Source organism: Mobula hypostoma, chromosome 5 (genome assembly GCF_963921235.1).
Source record: "Mobula hypostoma chromosome 5, sMobHyp1.1, whole genome shotgun sequence".
NCBI classification, from domain to species: Eukaryota; Metazoa; Chordata; class Chondrichthyes; order Myliobatiformes; family Myliobatidae; genus Mobula; species Mobula hypostoma.
Genome location: NC_086101.1, coordinates 197,133,788 through 197,151,363, shown reverse-complemented (window position 1 = coordinate 197,151,363; position 17,576 = coordinate 197,133,788). Strand labels below are relative to the sequence as shown.

At 52.6% G+C, this 17,576-nt stretch overlaps 1 protein-coding gene across 1 annotated transcript in view; it reads right to left on the bottom strand.

Moving 5' to 3' along the window:
• Positions 1–952: 952 nt before the first annotated feature.
• The window catches only part of LOC134346401 (uncharacterized), a 92,640-nt gene continuing 76,016 nt past the window's right edge, over positions 953–17,576 (bottom strand). The window contains exons 7-10 of the mRNA XM_063047768.1: positions 13,262–13,526; positions 4,886–4,925; positions 1,686–1,770; positions 953–1,316 (exon numbers count right to left, since the gene is read on the bottom strand). Coding sequence (XP_062903838.1) covers positions 1,241–1,316; positions 1,686–1,770; positions 4,886–4,925; positions 13,262–13,526 — 466 coding nt within the window. The 3' untranslated portion in view covers positions 953–1,240. The remainder of the gene's footprint in view (positions 1,317–1,685; positions 1,771–4,885; positions 4,926–13,261; positions 13,527–17,576) is intronic.

Here is a 17,576-nt window from a genome sequence, read left to right as displayed (position 1 = left end):
TATCAGAGGGGAGTGATAGGGAGAGTGGGAGTATCAGAGGGGAGTGATATGGAGAGTGGGATTATCAGAGAGGAGTGATAGGGAGAGTGGTGGTATCAGAGGGGAGTGATAGGGAGCTTTGGATTATCAGAAGTGAGTGATAGGGAGAGTGGTAGTTTCAGAGAGGAGTGATAGGGAGAGTGGGAGTATCAGAGCTCAGTGATAGGGAGAGTGGTAGATTCAGAGGGGAGTGACAGGGAGAGTGGTAGTTTCAGAGGGGAGTGATAGTGAGAGTGGGAGTATCAGAAGGGAGTGATAGGGAGAGTGGTGGTATCAGAGGGGAGTGATAAGGAGAGTGGGAGTATCAGAGCTCAGTGATAGGGAGCGTGGTAGATTCAGAGGGGAGTGATAGGGAGAGTGGTGGTATCAGAGGGGAGTGATAGGGAGAGTGGGAGTATCAGAGCTCAGTGATAGGGAGCGTGGTAGATTCAGAGGGGAGTGATAGGGAGAGTGGTAGTATCAGAGGGGAGTGATAGGGAGAGTGGGAGTATCAGAGCTCAGCGATAGGGAGAGTGGTAGATTCAGAGGGGAGTGACAGGGAGCTTGGGAGTATCAGAAGTGAGTGATAGGGAGAGTGGTAGTTTCAGAGGGGAGTGATAGGGAGAGTGGTAGTATCAGAGGGGAGTGATAAGGAGAGTGGGAGTATCAGAGGGGAATGATAGGGAGAGTGGTAGATTCAGAGGGGAGTGATAGGGAGAGTGGTAGTATCAGAGGGGAGTGATAAGGAGAGTGGGAGTATCAGAGGGGAATGATAGGGAGAGTGGGATTATCAGAGGGGAGTGATAGGGAGAGTGGGAGTATCAGAGGGGAGTGATAGGGAGAGTGGGAGTATCAGAGGGGAGTGATAGGGAGAGTTGTCGTATCAGAGGGGAGTGACAGGGAGAGTGGTAGTATCAGAGGGGAGTGACAGGGAGAGTGGGAGTATCAGAGGGGAGTGATAGGGAGAGTGGGAGTATCAGAGGGGAGTGACAGGGAGAGTGGTAGTTTCAGAGGGGAATGATAGGGAGATTGGGAGTATCAGAGGGGAGTGATAGGGAGAGTTGTCGTATCAGAGGGGAGTGACAGGGAGAGTGGTAGTATCAAAGGGGAGTGACAGGGAGATGATGTGTGTCAGGGAGATGTGGAGTTGCAGAGAGGGAGGTGAGGCAGTTGGGTTGGGGAGAGATGAATAAGAATGGATGATGCTGAACTCTCCACAGGCTCAGTCTTCACCTGAGCTCTTCGTAATGTAACGTCGGATCACTTGCCATTTGGGCTGCCTGGCCTTCCGTCTCCTCCTGCACAGGAAGGAGAGATGATGGTTAGGTGGAACACTCAACAAGGTTCTGAGTTGAGGATGTCCCTATCCCAGAGGCAGTTATCCCTCCAGGAACTCTCTGGAAAAGACACCTGGAAATGGAAGTTGTGGAGTAACTGGATGTTAATCTGGACTGGTGTAAAATCCTCGGTGGGTGACCCAGGTCCTCTGGTTGCAAACACAGTGTCATCCTGGTGTGGCCACCCACTGACCCCAGTCGCTGATTTCATTTTAACCCTCACACGCCCCACCCCAAGACAGCTCCCTTCACCACCTTCAGTCAGAGCTGGTGGTTCCAGGGACCTGCCCCGCCTGTTTTGCCTTGGGGAAAGGCCCAGGAGATGCTTACCTGTAGACCAGGAAGACCACCAGGATCGAAATCAGACTGATGAAGAGGAGAACAGTAACGGTTATGGCGACCTTTCCACTTGATACTGTTGGGAGCAGAATCCAAAGCAGTAGTTAGATACACAGAGAAACAACAGTCTGGCCCCCAGTTCTGGGTGTCCCAGAGTCGCCCTGTAAACACTCCCTGTACAGTGGGAGCCCATTGACTGGTGATGTGGACCAGCCAATTCAGGGTGACCCAGAATAGCCCTGTAAACACTCATAGAAGCATAGAAAATAGGTGCAGGAGTAGGCCATTTGGCCCTTCGAGCCTGCACCGCCATTCAGTATGATCATGGCTGATCATCCAACTCAGAACACTGTACCTGCCTTCTCTCCATACCCCCTGATCCCTTTAGCCACCAGGGCCATATCTAACTCCCTCTTAAATATAGCCAATGAACTGGCCTCAACTGTTTCCTGTGGCAGAGAATTCCACAGATTCACTACTCTCTGTATGAAGAGGTTTTTCCTCATCTCGGTCCTAAAAGGCCTCCCCTTTATCCTTAAAATGTGACCCCTCGTTCTGGACTTCCCCAACATCGTGAACAATCTTCCTGCATCTAGCCTGTCCAATCCCTTTAGGATTTTGTACATTTCAATAAGATTGCCCCTTAATCTTCTAAATTCCAACGAGTATAAGCCTAGTCGATCCAGTCTTTCATCATATGAAAGTCCTGCCATCCCAGGAATCAATCTGGTGAACCTTCTTTGTACTCCCTCTATGGCAAGGATGTCTTTCCTCAGATTAGGGGACCAAAACTGCACACAATACTCCAGGTGTGGACAACAGGAATTCTGCAGATGCTGGAAATTCAAGCAACACACATCAAAGTTGCTGGTGAACGCAGCAGGCCAGGCAGCATCTATAGGAAGAAGTGCAGTCGACGTTTCAGGCCGACTGCAGTAGTACCTCCCTGCTCCTGTACTCGAATCCTCTTGCTATGAATGCCACTCCCTGTACAGTGGGAGCCCATCCACTGGTGATGTGGACCAGCCAGTTCAGCTGCTCACTCCCTAGTCCTTCCCCAGCAGCTCTGCTAATGGGGCTGTTGCCATTCAGGTAATCATGTTCAGCACACCTCTCAACTGTCCCATTTAAACTGGGAAATTCCAGGCTTGAATGACCCAGTCCCGTCCTCTATTCCTGCACTTGATCATTTCACAGAGTGTGATGGCTTTGTGTGATTGAAATGGGGTCTGGTCTCACTGATGTGTTTGAGAAACGAGTTTTGTGTGGGTGGCTGCAGTGATCTGTTACAACTTCACAAAACACTGGTTCGGCAGAAACTGCAGCTACTGTGATCTGGAACCCCAATTTACAGCCGGAGGATCTCACTGAGTCAGGCAGCATCTGTGGAAGGAAACGGGCGGGTCAGGGGCCTTCACCCGGATTGGTTAGGCTGCAGGGAGTCTTGTGAGCAGAATTGTAGTTCTGGTCACCGTGCTGTGGGAAAGACGTCCTTACTCTGGAGAGAGTGCAAGAGGAGATCTTCCTAGACTGGAGGACGTCGGATATGGGGGAAGGTTGGATGGGCTGGGATGTTTTCCCTGGGGTGAAGGAGGCTGACAGGCGACCTGTATAAGTACACAAAGTTCTGAGAGGACAGCTTGTCAGGACTTGTTTTCATGGTGTCAAAAGCAGGTGAACGCAGTCTGACAGTGAGAAACGGAGGTTGAAAGGAGATCTGACGGGGGGTGCTTTGCTTTACACATTTCTGCCAATGCACTGCGGGAGGAAGTTGTGGAATCAGACACTATCACTACGTTTCAGACATTCAGACAAACCGGCAGAGCACAGGGGGCTCCAGACCTAATGCAGGCAGGTAGCATGAGTGTAGAGGGGCAACAGATGTTAGCATGGACAGGATGGACCGAAGGGCCTGTTTCTGTGCTGTACGTCGACACGATCCGAGTCAGAATGAGGCCCATTACCGCTGGCAGATATCACGAGGTGTGTTGTCTTGCTGTAATAGGACTAAATCTGGAGAAAACGCAATGTGCTGTGGGACATCAGGGAGTCAGACAGAATCTGTAGAGATGTTGGGGGAACTCAGGGTCAGAGAATCTGTAGAGATGTTGGGGGAACTCAGGGTCAGAGAATCTGTAGAGATGTTGGGGAAACTCAGGGTGAGACAGTATCTGTAGAGATGTTGGGGAATTCAGGCTTTGACAGCATCTGTAGAGATTTTGGGGAAACTCAGGGTCAGACAGCACCTGTAGAGATGTTAGAGCATTTTAGGGTCAGACAGGATCTGTAGAGATATTTTGGGGACTGAGAGTCAGAGGATCTGTAGAAATGTTTTGGGTATCTCAGAGTCAGAAATATTCCAGACGAAGGACGTCGATTTTCATTTGCACCGACATCTCGTTCAATTGCTAATTCCACCCGCCCCCCCCCCCCCCCGGATATTCGCTATAATTGTGTGGAGGAAGATTCCTCCGATGTGTGAATTTGTAGAGTCAGGACCATTAAAAACCCTTCCCCCCAGCCCCCACCCACCTCCGTGGTCTTGATTCCACAACTCCCTGGGACATAGGAGCAGAATTAGGCCATTCGGTCCATCGAGACTGTTTTGCCGTTCCATCATTTCTAAGACGATAAGGCCCATCGATTCTGATCCACCATTCAATCCTGGCTGATTTATTACCCCTCTCAACCCCATTCTCCTGCCTTCTCCCCATAACCGTTGTTGCTGTAATTAATCAAGTTTTTCTCTACCTGCACTGTAAATTTATCCAATCACTTGTCCCTCATGGCGTCCGCGGAAATGAATTTCACGGAATCACCACCCTCTAGCGAAAGGAATTCCCCATCTCCGTTCGAAATGTACCTTCCTCTATTCCTCCGCACCTACACTCCTAGACATCGTCTACTACTGGAAACATCCTCTCTATCAAGCATTTCAATATTTGATAGGTTTCAATGAGAACCTCATTCTTCTAAACTCCAGCCAGTACAGCCTCATGCCTGATTGCACACTGTCAGCAGCACTGACCTGCTCTCATCCGTGCCAGCTATCCTGGATATAACAGTGTTTTCTGCTCCCTCTCAGGTGTCATATTGTATTAACCACTGGAAACACCTGCTTTAAACAATCCCGTGCTGGGCTGTCTGCTGGGGTCAGTAACAGTGCCACAGCAGTCAGGGTTTGAACTCACCATAGAACGGTTCATAATACGCACACACAAACTTCACTTCCTGCAAAGAGAATTAACAGCCGCTGTTAGTAATCGAAGCTTTTCCATTCAGATGTGTTTGCTCAGACAATGAGGTGCATTACTCTGCAATAAGCCCAGAACCCAGTCAACGAGCAAGAAACAAGTGTTCAAATCCCACCAAGCAATTTCAACTCAGTGAGTGAGGTGAATCTCGGACAAAGGTCGATCACGGTGACAGTGTCTGTGAAACTGCTGGGTTGTAGTAAACCCTCAACTGGCCACTATCGTCCTTCAGTGGCGGAACTCTGACCCCCGGCCACACTCTATCCTGTGTGTGAGTCTGTCCCCTCCAAACTGATCCGTAAACCCACTGTGACCATCACCATTACACCCAAAAGCACACAGGTCACCGTGACACAGAGTCACACATGACAGAACCCCTCCCAGCCCGGTCTACAGCACCTCCTGGGTCTGCGTTTGAACTGCTGTCATGAGGTTTGGAATCAAGGGGTCCTGAAGAGACTCAAACTGAGTAATTTATCAAATGTCACCTGACAGCACCGCGAACAACGGCTTCCACCCACTCTGACGATAGTTCACGCAGTGATTGTACAACGGGTTTGTCCTTCAGTTTGTGAACGGGACAAGACTGGGCAGTTTGCACACTGTTGGGTAGATTCCTGTGTCGGAACTGTCCTGGAACAGATAGTTCTGGAGCACAGCTCGTCAGTACTGATGTGGGAACGCTCTCCATGGGCTTAGCTGGATCCTGAATCAGCTTTATTATCAGTGATTTGTGGAGCAGCACAGTTACAATTACATCACTGTAAATAACAAATAATCTCAGTGTACAAGGAAAGGAATAATGAGACAGAACGAGTCGGGGACCAGAGGACCCGGCCTCAGAACCGAGGGGCGGCCTTTTACAACGGAGATGAGGAGGAATTTTTTCAGCCAGAGTGGTGAATCTGTGGAATTCTTTGCCACAGGCAGCTGTGGAGGCCAAGTCTTTATGTATATTTAAGGCAGAGGTTGGTAGATTTTTGATTAGTCAAGGCATGAAGGATACGGGGAGAAGGCAGGAGATTGGGGCTGAGGAGGGAAATAGTCCGGTAATTCGGTTCAGCAGTCGGTGTGAAGTTATTACGGATCGGGACACTGGTGTTCAGTACAATTCCGGTAATTCGGCACAGCGGTCGGTGTGACGCTACTGGGGATCGGGTAATAAGGGTAAGAGAAATTCTAAGGGTAGAAAGACCCTAATGGGAGTCATCTACAGGCCCCCAAACAGTAGTCTGGATGTAGGGTGCAAGTTGAATCAAGAGTTAAAATTGGCATGTCACAAAGGTAATGCTACTGTAGTTATGGGGGACTTCAACATGCAGGTAGACTGGAGGAATCAGGTTGGTACTGGACCCCAAGAAAGGGAGTTTGTGGAGTCCCTCCGAGATGGATTCTTAGAACAGCTTGTACTGGAGCCTACCAGAGAGAACTCAATTCTAGATTTAGTGTTGTGCAATGAACCAGATTTGATCAGGGACCTCGAGGTAAAGGAGCCATTAGGAGGCAGTGACCACAATATGATAAGTTTTAATCTACAATTTGAGAGGGAGAAGGGAAACTCGGAAGTGTCAGTATTACAGTTGAACAAACGGAACTATGGTGCTATGAGGGAGGAGCTGGCCAAAGTTCAAAGGAACAATACCCTAGCAGGGATGACAGTGGAACAGCAATGGCAAGTGTTTCTGGGAATAATGCGGAAGGTGCAGGATCAGTTCATTCCAAAGAGGAAGAAAGATCCAAAGGGGAGTAAGGGGAGGCCGTGGCTGACAAGGGAAGTCAAGGACAGTATAAAAATAAAAGAGAAGAAGTATAATATAGCAAAGACGAGTGGGAAGCCAGAGGATTGGGAAACTTTTAAAGAGCAACAGAAGGTAACTAAAAAGGCAATACGTGGAGAAAAAATGAGGTACGAAGGTAAACTAGTCAAGAATATAAAGGAGGATAGTAAAAGCTTCTTTAGGTATGTGAAAAGGAAAAAAAATAGTTAAGACTAAAATTGGGCCCTTGAAGACAGAAACTGGTGAATTTATTATGGGCAACAAGGAAATGGCAGACGAGTTGAACAGGTACTTTGGATCTGTCTTCACTGGGGAAGACACAAACAATCTCCCAGGTATAATAGTGGCCAAAGGACCTAGGGTAATGGATGAATTAAATTAATGATATTAAATCATTAGAAAGAGGTGATATAGGATCAGAAGGTGCAGAATCTTTATGGGTTGAGCTAAGAAATAGCAGGGGTAAAAGGACCCTGATGGCAGTTATTTATAGGCCTCCAAACAGCTGCAGGGACGTGGACTACAAATTACAACTGGAAATAGAAAAAGCTTGTCAGAAGGGCAGTGTTATGATAATTGTGGGGGATTTTAACATGCGAGTGGATTGGGAAAATCAGGTCGGCACTGGATCTCAAGAGAGAGAATTTGTAGAATGTCTGCGAGATGGCTTTTTAGAACAGCTTGTTGTTGAGCCCACTAGGGGATCGGCTGTACTGGATTGGGTATTGTGTAACGAACCGGAGGTGATTGGAGAGATAGAGGTGAAGGAACCGTTAGGAGGCAGTGATCATAACATGATTGAGTTCACTGTGAAATTGGAAAAAGAGAAGTCGAAATCTGATGTGTCGGTATTTCAGTAGAGTAAAGGAAATTACAGTGGCATGAGAGAGGAACTGGCCAAAGTTGACTGCAAAGAGACTCTGGCGGGAAAGACAGCAGAGCAGCAGTGGCTGGAGTTTATGCGAGAAATGAGGAATGTGCAAGACAGATATATTCCAAAAAAGAAGAAATTTTTGAGTGGAAAAAGGATGCAACCATGGTTGACAAGAGAAGTCAAAGCCAAAGTTAAAGCAAAAGAGAGGGCATACAAGGAAGCAAAAATTAGTGGGAAGAGAGAGGATTGGGAAGTTTTTAAAACCTTACAAAAGGAAACCAAGAAGGTCATTAAGAGAGAAAAGATTAACTATGAAAGGAAGCTAGCAAATAATATTGAAGAGGATACTAAAAGCTTTTTCAAGTATATAAAGAGAAAAAGACAGGTGAGAGTAGATATAGGACCCATAGAAAATGATGCTGGAGAAATTGTAATGGGAGATGAGGAGATGGCAGAGGAACTGAACAAGTATTTTGCATCAGTCTTCACTGAGGAAGACATCAGCAGGATACCGGACACTCAAGGGTGGCAGGGAAGAGAAGTGTGCGCAGTCACAATTACGACAGAGAAAGTACTCAGGAAGCTGAATAGGCTAAAGGTCGATAAATCTCCTGGACCAGATGGAATGCACCCTCGTGTTCTGAAGGAAGTAGCTGTGGAGATTGCGGAGGCATTAGCGATGATCTTTCAAAAGTCGATAGATTCTGGCATGGTTCCGGAGAACTGGAAGATTGCAAATGTCACTCTGCTATTTAAGAAGGGGGCAAGGAAGCAAAAAGGAAATTATAGACCTGTTAGCTTGACATCTGTGGTTGGGAAGTTGTTGGAGTCAATTGTCAAGGATGAGGTTACAGAGTACCTGGAGGCATATGACAAGATAGGCAGAACTCAGCATGGATTCCTTAAAGGAAAATCCTGCCTGACAAACCTATTACAATTTTTTGAGGAAATTACCAGTAGGCTAGACAAGGGAGATGCAGTGGATGTTGTATATTTGGATTTTCAGAAGGCCTTTGACAAGGTGCCACACATGAGGCTACTTAACAAGATAAGAGCCCATGGAATTACGGGAAAGTTACATACGTGGATAGAGCATTGGCTGATTGGCAGGAAACAGAGAGTGGGAATAAAGGGATCCTATTCTGGTTGGCTGCCGGTTACCAGTGGTGTTCCACAGGGATCAGTGTTGGGGCCGCTTCTTTTTACATTGTACATCAACGATTTAGATTATGGAATAGATGGCTTTGTGGCTAAGTTTGCTGACAATATAAAGATAGGTGGAGGGGCCGGTAGTGCTGAGGAAACGGAGAGTCTGCAGAGAGACTTGGATAGATTAGAAGAATGGGCAAAGAAGTGGCAAATGAAGTACAATGTTGGAAAGTGTATGGTTATGCACTTTGGCAGAAAAAATAAACAGGCAGACTATTATTTAAATGGGAAAAGAATTCAAAGTTCTGAGATGCAACGGGACTTGGGAGTCCTCGTACAGGATTCCCTTAAAGTTAACCTCCAGGTTGAGTTAGTAGTGAAGAAGGCGAATGCAATGTTGGCTTTCATTTCTAGAGGAATAGAGTATAGGAGCAGGGATGTGATGTTGAGGCTCTATAAGGTGCTGGTGAGACCTCACTTGGAGTACTGTGTGCAGTTTTGGGCTCCTTATTTAAGAAAGGATGTGCTGACGTTGGAGAGGGTACAGAGAAGATTCACGAGAATGATTCCGGGAATGAGAGGGTTAACATATGAGGAACGTTTGTCCTCTCTTGAACTGTATTCCTTGGAGTTTAGAAGAATGAAGGGAGACCTCATAGAAACATTGAGAATGCTAAAAGGCATGGACAGAGTGGATGTGGCAAAGTTGTTTCCCATGATGGGGGAGTCTAGTACGAGAGGGCATGACTTAAGGATTGAAGGGCGCCCTTTCAGAACAGAGATGCACAGAAACTTTTTTTAGTCAGAGGGTGGTGAATCTATGGAATTTGTTGCCACGGGCAGCAGTGGAGGCCAAGTCATTGGGTGATTTAAGGCAGAGATTGATAGGTATCTGAGTAGCCAGGACATCAAAGGTTATGGTGAGAAGGCAGGTGGGACTAAATAGGAGAAAATGGATCAGGTCATGATAAAATAGTGGAGCAGACTTGATGGGCCGAATGGCCTACTTCTGCTCCTTTGTCTTATGGTCTTATGAATTGAAGGAAATTTATATTAGGCAGGAAATGGTGTTGGATAGACTGTTGGGTCTGAAGGCTGATAAGTCCCCAGGACCTGATGGTCTGCATCCCAGGGTACTTAAGGAAGTGGCTTTAGAAATCCTGGGCTCATTGGTAATCATTTTCCAATGTTCTATAGATTCAGGATCAGTTCCTGTGGATTGGAGGGTGGCTAATGTTGTCCCTCTCTTCAAGAGGGGAGGAAGAGAGAAAACACAGAATTATAGACTGGTTAGCCTGACGTTGGTGGTGGGAAAGATGCTGGAGTCAATTATAAAAGATGAAATTATGACACATCTGGATAGCAGTAACAGGATCGGTCCGAGTCAGCATGGATTTACAAAGGAGAAATCGTGCTTGACTAATCTTCTGGAATTTTTTGAGGATGTAACTATGAAAATGGACAAGGGAGAGCCAGTGGATGTAGTGTACCTGGACTTTCAGAAAGCCTTTGATAAAGTCCCACATAGGAGATTAGTGGGCAAAATTAGGGCACATAGTATTAGGGGCAGAGTACTGACATGGATTGAAAATTGGCTGGCTGACAGAAAACAAAGAATAGCGATTAACGGGTCCCTTTCAGAATGGCAGGTGGTGACCAGTGGGGTACCGCAGGGTTCAGTGCTGGGACCGCAGCTGTTTACAATATATATTAATGATTTAGCTGAGGGAATTAAAAGTAACATTAGCAAATTTGCAGATGACACAAAGCTGGGTGGCAGTGTGAAATGTGAGGAGGATGTTATGACAATGCAGGGTGACTTGGACAGGCTGGGTGAGTGGGCAGATGCATGGCAGATGCAGTTTAATGTGGATAAATGTGAGGTTATCCACTTTAGTGGTAAGAACAGGAAGGCAGATTATTATCTAAATGGAGTCAAGTTAGGAAAAGAGGAAGTACAACGAGATCTAGGTGTTCTTGTACATCAGTCACTGAAAGCAAGCATGCAGGTACAGCAGGCAGTGAAGAAAGCTAATGGCATTGCTGGCCTTCAAGGGAAATTGAGTATAAGAGCAAAGAGGTCCTTCTGCAGCTGTACAGGGCCCTGGTGAGACCACGCCTGGAGTACTGTGTGCAGTTTTGCTCTCCAAATTTGAGGAAGGACATTCTTGCTATTGAGGGAGTGCAGCGTAGGTTCACAAGGTTAATTCCCGGGATGACAGGACTGTCATATGTTGAAAGATTGGAGTGACTGGGCTTGTATACTCTGGAATTTAGAAGGCTGAGAGGAGATCTTATTGAAACATATAAGATTATTAAGGGATTGGACACGCTGGAGGCAGGAAGCATGTTCCCGCTGATGGGTGAGTCCAGAACCAGAGGCCACAGTTTAAGAATAAGGGGTAGGCCATTTAGAACGGAGTTGAGGAAAAACTTTTTCACCCAGAGAGTGGTGGATATATGGAATGCTCTGCTCCAGAAGGCAGTGGAGGCCAAGTCTCTGGATGATTTCAAGAAAGAGATGGATAGAGCTCTTAAAGATAGCAGAATCAAAGGTTATGGGGTTAAGGCAGGAACTGGATGCTGATTGTGGATGATCAGCCATGATCACAGTGAATGGCGGTGCTGGCTTTGTGGGCCGAAGGGCCTGTATTGTGCTGTAGGTTTTCTATGTTTCTGTGTGTAAGGGGTTTCTTCTTTCATGTTACTGCGTCGGCTAATCAAAATGGCTGCTTTGTTATGTTAACTGTTGAGAAAGTTTTCTCACTAGCAGCTTGTTTGGGTTATAGAGCGAGTTGTATTCATTTGCTAACCAATTGGGATAAACGTTATTCCCTCTTGTGTGTCTGTAAGCTATTGTGATGCCCGGGCTTTGTTGCAGAAGGTGCGATGGGGACAGAGAGAGTGGACGTGATGCTGTAAACCGGCCGACTCCCGTGCGGGAGTCCGAGGCCCAGAGTTTTTGGCGAGGAGAGGAGACGAAGACAGATTCGTGTGGAACGTCTGGTCGACCACCGTGCTTGGTCCCAGGTGGTGGGTTGAGGTGGTCAGAGGGGATCAGATGGTGAAAAGAGGACCGTTACTAGAGCTCCAACTGTTGTGCACGAAGAGGTTGAACTTTGATAAGTTTGGCACCTTTTACTTTCCTTTTATATTTTATCTCTATTAATTACATAGTTCCAGTAATATCTATAAACTGTAACCATTTAAACGTATATGGTGTATTGTCTGTTATTTGCCGGGGTAGGGTACATCACACAGCATCCACACAAACTGATTACCCAGTTTGGAGGGACCGAAGGCTGCTCCCCCTCGACGACAGCCAGTTGAGTGAGCCTGAGGCTTACCAGGGGGCTACATATATAAAATCACCCATATTGTCAGGAATCATAGAGAAGCAGGTGATCTAAACGGTGAGAGATTGTAGATCTCTGAGACAGAGAGAGACCTGGAGCCCCTGTGCGTGATTTACAGAAGCCGGAATCAGGTATACAGATAAGTCACCGATGGACTCTGAGCCTTTGGCCCAAAGTGACCTTGACATCGTTAAAGCAGAAGTGGTTAAATGAGGGCTGAGGGTTGCTGCCATAGAACAGACAACATTACACCACAGTACAGGCCCTTCGGCCCACAATGTTGTGCTGACCTTTTCAGCTGCTGTAAGATCAATGTAACCCTTTCCTCCTACACAGCCTCCATTTTCCCATCATCCACCGTGGACAGGACTGTGGAGTTGAGGCTACAGTCACATCAGCCAAATAGACAGCGTGGTTTGAGAGACTGAGTGTCCCACAGCCACTCCTCACTCCGATTCTGACATTACCACTCCTATTTATAACCCCGCCAAGGACAGTCCCAAGCCTGGCTGTGAAAAGAGGAGGTTTGGGCAACCTCATCCTGTAAAGACCCAGAGCTACAAAGACCTCACCCCTGGGCTTAAACAAACAATCAAATACTCCTGCTTTCTCCTGGATGCTGCTGAGTGCTTTGAGGGTTGTTGGGGCTGCACTAATCCGGCAGGGGGTGGCAGTCTGTGATGCTGTGTCAGAGGAGGGATCACGTCCTGCAGGACACCTGTCTCCAGTATTTATGAGGCAGATTCTTGGACGTTCTGCCCAACTGTGGATGCTGGTCTGTGGAGCTGGTAACGCTGTTCACAGTCCAGGAAAGGTGGTTGGACATGGTCCTGTTGGAGATGGTCTTCAGGGAACACACCTGTCACGTACCTGCTCATGCCTGTGTTGTCGGCAGTCACAGGGACCATCTGCTGAGGGGTTCTGATGGAAGTGGAGACGGTGCCAACATCAGTCACCATCCCAGTACTGGGGGAGGGAAGGTCATTGATGTAGCGGCTGGGCTCGGTCAGACACAGGACATTGTCACGTCGGACCCACGTCCACCTTCCTTTCCAAGCTGTGACTCCAGGCACTGATGCCCACTGACCTGATTACCAGGACTCCTGGATACAAGAGCGAACAGCGCACAAGATGGCGGCAGGTGACGCACACTCACCGGACTCCAGTCACTGACGACTCGCAACGTGACTGTGTATTGCTGGTCAGACTCCAGACGTCTGTTCCAGAAGTTGCCAATGGTCTGATCATCTCCGATGGTCAACGTCATTGTTCCAGAGACGTTGGCAGTGGGAATGCGCAGACTGATGTAGTCGTTGAATGGATGATTCACTTGGAATGCAAGCAGATGCCTATTCTGACACAAACTTTCCCGATTGGAAGGTGAATCATAACTTGTCGACGAAACAATCACCTCGTAAAATCTGCACCGGTGACAACAGAGGCAGAGTCAATTGGGGGTGGGGAGACGGAGAGAGTTGCGGGGAGACTGGGGGGGTGACGGAGAGTGTGGGGGGGGAGACAGAGAGTTGGGGGGGAGACAGAGAGACTGGGGGGGAGACAGAGAGTTGGGGGGAGGACGGAGAGACTGGGGGGAAGACGGAGAGTGTGGGGGGGAAGACGGAGAGTGTGGGGGGGAGACGGAGAGTGTGGGGGGGAGACGGAGAGAGTGTGGGGGGGAGACGGGGAGAGTGTGGGGGGGAGACGGGGAGAGTGTGGGGGGGAGACGGGGAGAGTGTGGGGGGGAGACGGGGAGAGTGTGGGGGGGGGACGGGGAGAGTGTGGGGGGGACGGGGAGAGTGTGGGGGGGACGGGGAGAGTGTGGGGGGACGGGGAGAGTGTGGGGGGACGGGGAGAGTGTGGGGGGACGGGGAGAGTGTGGGGGGACGGGGAGAGTGGGGGGGAGACGGAGAGAGTGGGGGGGAGACGGAGAGAGTGGGGGGGAGACGGAGAGAGTCGGGGGGAGACGGAGAGAGTGGGGGGGAGACGGAGAGAGTGGGGGGGAGACGGAGAGAGTGGGGGGGACGGAGAGAGTGGGGGGGAAGACGGAGAGAGTGGGAGGAAGACGGAGAGAGTGGGGGGAATACGGAGAGAGTGGGGGGAATACGGAGAGAGTGGGGGGAATACGGAGAGAGTGGGGGGAGACGGAGAGAGTGGAGGGAGACGGAGAGAGTGGGGGGAGACGGAGAGAGTGGGGGGAGACGGAGAGAGTTGGGGGGGAGACGGAGAGTTGGGGGGAGACGGAGAGAGTGGGGGGAGACGGAGAGAGTGGGGGGAGACGGAGGGAGTGGGGGGAGACGGAGGGAGTGGGGGGAGACGGAGGGAGTGGGGGGAGACGGAGGGAGTGGGGGGGAAGACAGACAGCGTGGGAGGAGGACGGAGAGAGTGGGGGGAGACGGAGAGAGTGGGGGGAGACGGAGGGAGTGGGGGGAGACGGAGGAAGTGGGGGGAGACGGAGGAAGTGGGGGGAGACGGAGGAAGTGGGGGGAGACGGAGGGAGTGGGGAAGACAGACAGCGTGGGGGGGACGGAGAGAGTGGGGGGTGACGGAGAGAGTGGGGGTGACGGAGAGAGTGGGGGTGACGGAGAGAGTGGGGGGGACGGAGAGAGTGGGGGGGACGGAGAGACTGGGGGGGACGGAGAGACTGGGGGGACGGAGAGACTGGGGGGACGGAGAGAGTGGGGGGAAGACGGAGAGACTGGGGGGACGGAGAGAGTGGGGGGAAGATGGAGAGAGTTGGGGGGGACGGAGAGAGTGGGGGGGGTCGGAGAGAGTGGGGGGGGTCGGAGAGAGTGGGGGGGACGGAGAGAGTGGGGGGGACGGAGGGAGTTTGGGGGGACAGGGAGTTTGGGGGGACGGAGGGAGTGGGGAGGGAGTTTGGGGGGACGGAGGGAGTGGGGGGAAGACGGAGAGTTGGGGGGAGACGGAGAGTTGGGAGGAGACGGAGAGTTGGGGGGAGACGGAGAGTTGAGGGGAGACGGAGAGAGTGGGGGGAGACGGAGAGAGTGGGGGGAGACGGAGAGAGTGGGGGGAGACGGAGGGAGTGGGGGGAAGACAGACAGCGTGGGAGGAGGACGGAGAGAGTGGGGGGGAGACGGAGGGAGTGGGGGGGAAGACGGACAGCGTGGGGGGGACGGAGAGAGTGGGGGGAGACGGAGGGAGTGGGGGGAGACGGAGGGAGTGGGGGGAGACGGAGGGAGTGGGGGGAAGACAGACAGCGTGGGAGGAGGACGGAGAGAGTGGGGGGGAGACGGAGGGAGTGGGGGGGAAGACGGACAGCGTGGGGGGGGAAGACAGACAGCGTGGGGGGGGAAGACAGACAGCGTGGGGGGGGACGGAGAGAGTGGGGGGGGCGGAGAGAGTGGGGGGGGGACCGAGAGAGTGGGGGGGGGACCGAGAGAGTGGGGGGGGACGGAGAGAGTGGGGGGGGACGGAGAGAGTGGGGGGGGACGGAGAGAGTGGGGGGAGACGGAGAGAGTGGGGGGAGACGGAGGGAGTGGGGGGGAGACGGAGGGAGTGGGGGGAGACGGAGGGAGTGGGGGGGAGACGGAGAGAGTGGGGGGGGAGACGGAGAGAGTGGGGTGGACGGAGAGAGTTGGGGGGGACGGAGAGAGTTGGGGGGGACGGAGAGAGTTGGGGGGGACGGAGAGAGTTGGGGGGGACAGAGAGAGTTGGGGGGAAGACGGAGAGACTGGGGGGAAGACGGAGAGACTGGGGGGAAGACGGAGAGACTGGGGGTGACGGCGAGTGTGGGGGGGAGACGGAGAGTGTGAGGGGGAGACGGAGAGTGGGGGGGAGACGGAGAGTGGGGGGGAGACGGAGAGTGGGGGGGAGACGGAGAGTGGGGGGGAGACGGAGGGAGTGGGGGGTGGAGACGGAGGGAGTGGGGGGAGACGGAGAGTTGGGGGGGACGGACGGAGCGGGGGGGGAGGGACGGAGCGGGGGGGGAGGGACGGAGCGGGGGGGAGGGACGGAGGGGGGGGAGGGACGGAGGGGGGGGGAGGGACGGAGCGGGGGGGACGGAGCGGGGGGGGACGGAGCGGGGGGGGGACGGAGCGGGGGGGGGACGGAGCGGGGGGGGACGGAGCGGGGGGGGACGGAGCGGGGGGGACGGAGCGGGGGGGACGGAAGGAGCGGGGGGGACGGAAGGAGCGGGGGGGACGGAAGGAGCGGGGGGAAGACGGACAGCGTTGGGGGGAAGACGGACAGCGTTGGGGGGAAGACGGACAGCGTTGGGGGAAGACGGACAGCGTTGGGGGAAGACGGACAGCGTTGGGGGAAGACGGGGAGAGTGGGGGGAGACGGAGGGAGTGGGGGGAGACGGAGGGAGTGGGGGGAGACGGAGGGAGTGGGGGGAGACGGAGAGACAGGGGGAGACGGAGAGACAGGGGGAGACGGAGGGAGTGGGGGGAAGACGGAGAGACAGGGGGTGACGGCGAGTATGGGGGGGGAGACGGAGAGTGTGTGGGGGAGACGGAGAGTGTGGGGGACACGGAGAGAGTGGGAGAGACGGAGAGAGTGGGAGAGACGGAGAGAGTGGGAGAGACGGAGAGAGTGGGAGAGACGGAGAGAGTGGGGGTGAAACGGAGAGAGTGGGGGTGAAACGGAGGGAGTGGGGGGGAGACGGAGGGAGTGGGGGGGAGACGGAGGGAGTGGGGGGGGACGGAGAGAGTGTGGGGGGACGGAGAGAGTGTGGGGGGGAGACGGAGGGAGTGTGGGGGGGAGACGGAGGGAGTGTGGGGGGAGACGGAGGGAGTGTGGGGGGGAGACGGAGGGAGTGTGGGGGGGAGACGGAGAGAGTGTGGGGGGGAGACGGAGAGAGTGTGGGGGGGAGACGGAGAGAGTGGGGGAGACGGAGAGAGTTGGGGGGAGACGGAGAGAGGTGGGGGAGACGGAGAGTGCGGGGGGGAGACGGAGAGTGCGGGGGGGGAGACGGAGAGTGCGTGGGGGAGACGGAGAGTGCGTGGGGGAGACGGAGAGTGCGTGGGGGAGACGGAGAGTGCGTGGGGGAGACGGAGAGTGCGTGGGGGACACGGAGAGAGTGGGAGAGACGGAGAGAGTGGGAGAGACGGAGAGAGTGGGAGAGACGGAGAGAGTGGGGGAGAGACGGAGAGAGTGGGGGTGAAACGGAGAGAGTGGGGGTGAAACGGAGAGAGTGGGGGTGAAACGGAGGGAGTGGGGGTGAAACGGAGGGAGTGGGGGGTGAAACGGAGGGAGTGGGGGGGAGACGGAGGGAGTGGGGGGGAGACGGAGGGAGTGGGGGGGAGACGGAGGGAGTGGGGGGGAGACGGAGGGAGTGTGGGGGGACGGAGAGAGTGTGGGGGGACGGAGAGAGTGTGGGGGGACGGAGAGAGTGTGGGGGGGAGACGGAGGGAGTGTGGGGGGGAGACGGAGGGAGTGTGGGGGGGAGACGGAGAGAGTGTGGGGGGGAGACGGAGAGAGTGGGGGAGACGGAGAGAGTTGGGGGGAGACGG